This window comes from Melanotaenia boesemani, chromosome 6 (assembly GCF_017639745.1).
Source record: "Melanotaenia boesemani isolate fMelBoe1 chromosome 6, fMelBoe1.pri, whole genome shotgun sequence".
Lineage (NCBI taxonomy): Eukaryota > Metazoa > Chordata > Actinopteri > Atheriniformes > Melanotaeniidae > Melanotaenia > Melanotaenia boesemani.
In genome coordinates this window covers 12077892-12081641 of record NC_055687.1, presented here as the reverse complement: position 1 = coordinate 12081641, position 3750 = coordinate 12077892, and the positions used below count along the sequence as shown (strand labels likewise).

General features: G+C 36.9%; 1 protein-coding gene across 1 annotated transcript; it reads right to left on the bottom strand.

Annotated features, from left to right (window-relative positions):
• Positions 1-1926: 1926 nt before the first annotated feature.
• LOC121642187 (hepcidin antimicrobial peptide) lies at positions 1927-2981 on the bottom strand. The gene is made up of 3 exons (XM_041988731.1): positions 2684-2981; positions 2506-2583; positions 1927-2345 (listed from the first exon to the last, which is right to left on the bottom strand). Exons 1-3 carry the CDS (start codon positions 2768-2770, stop codon positions 2238-2240), a joined length of 273 nt encoding a protein of 90 aa, XP_041844665.1. The 5' UTR covers positions 2771-2981; the 3' UTR covers positions 1927-2237.
• Between the last annotated feature and the right edge of the window lie 769 nt (positions 2982-3750).

Genomic DNA, 3750 nt, shown 5'->3' with positions numbered 1-3750 from the left:
GCATGTTTTTACAAACTGGTCACAACTTTATTAATTATAATCTGATGCTTTTTGGAAGCTCTTAATCAGAAATCTTTTTTTATTAAAAAATTGAGACGTTAAATTAAAACAGTGTGATGATTTGCAGGTCATTCAATCTCGTAATTAATTGGAAACCCTATGACATGTGTTGAAACTGAGAAATTGTATTTATTTATCTTTTCAAAGAGACACAGTTATTTTCAATTCAGTGCTTGAAGCATGTGCCAGGAAAAATTAGGGAGAAAAAAAGAGCAGAAAAGCCATGTAATGCTTAGAGAAAGAAAGAAAAACATACAGACCATCTTCAACTTACTGGGTTAATTATCAATGAGTCTGTATGAACGGGAACTAAAAGAGTATCCCAGATATTCAGGATGTTTCAACACCAAATATGATGCAGTAAAAGATTAAGTGGGCTAGAAGTTTAGTAAGGCAATATTATCTCTCAATGTATTTCAGCTATCCCCAACACACAAGAGCTGAGGCTGAAATCGTAACAGAGCTCTGCATCCTTTGGGTGCCGAAATAAAAAAAACAAACAGGACTTCGTAACTGAAACATTTGCATTGAGTCAAGAATACTTCTGAAACTCATTTTAAGTGAACACAATTCATCTTTGCATAAACATATTTTTACAAATACATTGCATAATTGGATTTGTTGCTACCTTTTCTGGACCTGGGTTAATTTTAGATGGACAGGTGAGGTAGGAAACTGTGCTGTGGTTTGATGAAAATATGGGAGGGTCCATACAGTAAGTTAATAATGCAGAGTTAAACAGCATGCATGGTGATATGAGATTACAGTAAAACCTATGCTGTGGGTAACGTCCACATGCTGAATGCCTTATACAGGTTTTGGAGTAACTGATGCCATCCAAACTTTGATCTTTAATCATGGAGGTCCTTACTGAATATAAAAATATTATATAAAACAACACACAATAAGTTAGTTAAAGCTGATGGCTGGTGACATTATAATGTGCCATTAAAGGACAAGAGATGCAACACAAATATTCCAGTGCCCTAAACATGTTTAAAATTCAAAATGTGCATGTGGTTTGCTTGTCCTTCGGTGGTATGACAAAAAATGAGAGAGAGAAAGAAAATAGGAGATACAATCTTTTTGGCTATTTATGTGTGTAAACATTGTGGAAGTTTCTAAAAAAAAACATTTTTCTATGGACTGTATCACATCACATTTCAGTAGTGGAAATCAAGACAATTACATCTTTAATAAAGAAAAAACAACAAAAAACCCATGAACAGCTGCAGTTACTAACTAAGAAAGTAGAGGGCACACTGTTAAAAGACGTAACCAGGAGATCCTGCTAATCTCCTTAATTTTAACTAACATGCCTCACAAAGATCCCGAGGCAGAACCTTCTGCCTTAACTGATAAAATGAAAGTCCACACATCTGAACATAAATCGAGCTGATTTGTAACTCAGTGTTAAAGCTGTGGAACTGAACTGATATCAGAAGCCTCTATAGATGATAATCAAGCCAAGATGAGCACAATATACATTTTATGTGGAGATTGTGTGAAGTTATGACGATCATCTGCTGACGCTTCCGCTGTAAATGAACTCTGTGAATCATATCGAATTCCAAGAAGACAATAAATATGAACCAGGAAGTACTTATATGAGCTAGAAAATGTTTTACACTGTATAGCATCTGAAGATGTAAATTTGTGTGTGGACATGCTACCAAAGCAACTGCAGAAATATTTTAGGACTGGTTTCATATGTAAAGTATAACATTAATTTGTTCCAAATACCAAGTAGAACTTATATCACTAAACCAAAGTGTAAGAAAATGTATGTTTATTTATTTTAGACCTACTCAGTGAAGATCTGTTAGTTTTCTTTTCCAAATAAATGACACAAAAGATATTTTGATATTGCCTCAGATAGTAATAATTTTATTCAGTACCAATTATTTTCAATGAAAAAGAATGCAACAGAAGACTTATTATTAAATAAGAAATGTTCACATCATTGAGCTTGTAAAAAAAACGGTTCAAAAGTTAAAACATACAAAATAAATACAAAAGAGTATATCCTCAGACATTGTGCTGTTCTGTTATTCATTTCTTTCAAAATGGTAACAGTAAATGCACTAAAAGAAGAGGAGGTAAAGAAAAGGTAATTCTTGTGGAGAGATGGGAAAAAAGAAGAATAAATTAATATATTGTGGTTGTTGCAGGAATCCTCAGAACTTGCAGCAGAAACCGCAGCCCTTGTAGCCTTTGCAGCAGTTGCAGCAGATGCTGCACATGGAGAGGTGGCTCTGCCGCTTCTGCCTGATGTGATTTGGCATCTGTGGGAAAGACAGAAACATGAAGAAAGTGCCGTCTCCAGCACTTCATCCTCCTCCTGTGTGAAGGGAGCACCAGGGTGCTCTCTGAGGAACACACACCTACTTAAATTTTAATTTGCCCATGGTAATGGGCTTAATTCATTCAGTCAATTGAACATACCATCCACGATTCCATTGACATCTCTTGATGTGCCACAACTGGAGTGTCATTGCTCCCTGCCTCCTCCAGCTCTTGGACCTGTTAATGAATTATGCACATTTAGCAGTCACATCTTTTCATCCTGACAAAACATTTAAAGCTAATAAGGAAATAAGGTGAGTTTGTGTCATATTCTTACCCCAGTCAATGGGATAGCAGAGCTCTCCAGAATGCAAATAAAGGCAAGCACGAGTGTCACTGCAACTGCAATGCTGTATGCCTTCATTTTTGTTGGGTTTGCTTATTAAGTCTTTTGAAGATTAGAGCTGATAGGTCTTCTCTCTCATGGGTGTCCGTCCACCAAAGAGCACCACAATGCCCTCAATTTATTCTTCAGCTTCAGTGATGGATGCTGATTGTCTGGGTGAGAGGATTTCTTCAGATCTGATCCTTGTCAGCTCTTTTACGAGTCCTTCCGCTGTCTGATGGTTGATGCAGAGCTCCTATGTATTTATATACACATGGTCCCAGTGTTGCCTCATCACTGCTGGGGCCCAGCCCATTCCTGGCAGTGATTACCTAACTCCACTGGGGAAGTTCTGACCTCTCCATTTCTTGTAGTCATGCTTTAGTTCTGCAACACTGGGGGAATTTCTCTCATCTATTTTTCATTGTGGGTTCCTACTTTCTTTTAAATAGAATTACTTTCTACTTAAAGAACAACTCATCCCACACATGAACAAACCACTAATTTATCTAATTATGTATTACGTAAAAAAAAAAGGGCCTTTCCTTGAGCAAACCTGAAAAAAGCAGATTCCACTGCAAAGGCTAACGTTGCTCAGGTCACTCTATTGCATGGCTGAGTGATCTGCCCTTGTTTCAACCTGGGAAACCCTTCATGGCAGAGAAGGAGGCACTTTGGAATATCCATTGCACAGTCTAAAGGGTGTAATTACAACCTCTCAGATGGAATAATTAGCCCTCATTTTTAACACATTCAGTTTTTGCATAATATACAGGAACCTGCAGTTGGACCAAATTAAATTCCTTTCATAGCAGTGGACTAGTAACCAGCAGTCACAGTCTTTCAATATGCATTAAAGATTAATAAAGTAATGCAATAAGGTTTATTATATCTGAACAGCTCAGCATTGCATTACTTCAGGTGTTTCACTCTGCACATTGTGGATACGACTTCTCTCTGTACCTCCATGTATAATTCTTCGAAAATGAAGACCCAACAATATATAAAAAACAGCTGTT

Bases quoted from the DNA above. Each gene is read 5' to 3' on its own strand.
- LOC121642187 (XM_041988731.1), bottom strand. From the start codon at position 2,770: ATGAAGGCATACAGCATTGCAGTTGCAGTGACACTCGTGCTTGCCTTT. The intron at 2,584-2,683 runs GTAAGAATATGA...ATTCATTAACAG, and splicing joins CTGCTATCCCATTGACTGGG to GTCCAAGAGCTGGAGGAGGC. The intron at 2,346-2,505 runs GTATGTTCAATT...TCTTTCCCACAG, and splicing joins TGTCAATGGAATCGTGGATG to ATGCCAAATCACATCAGGCA.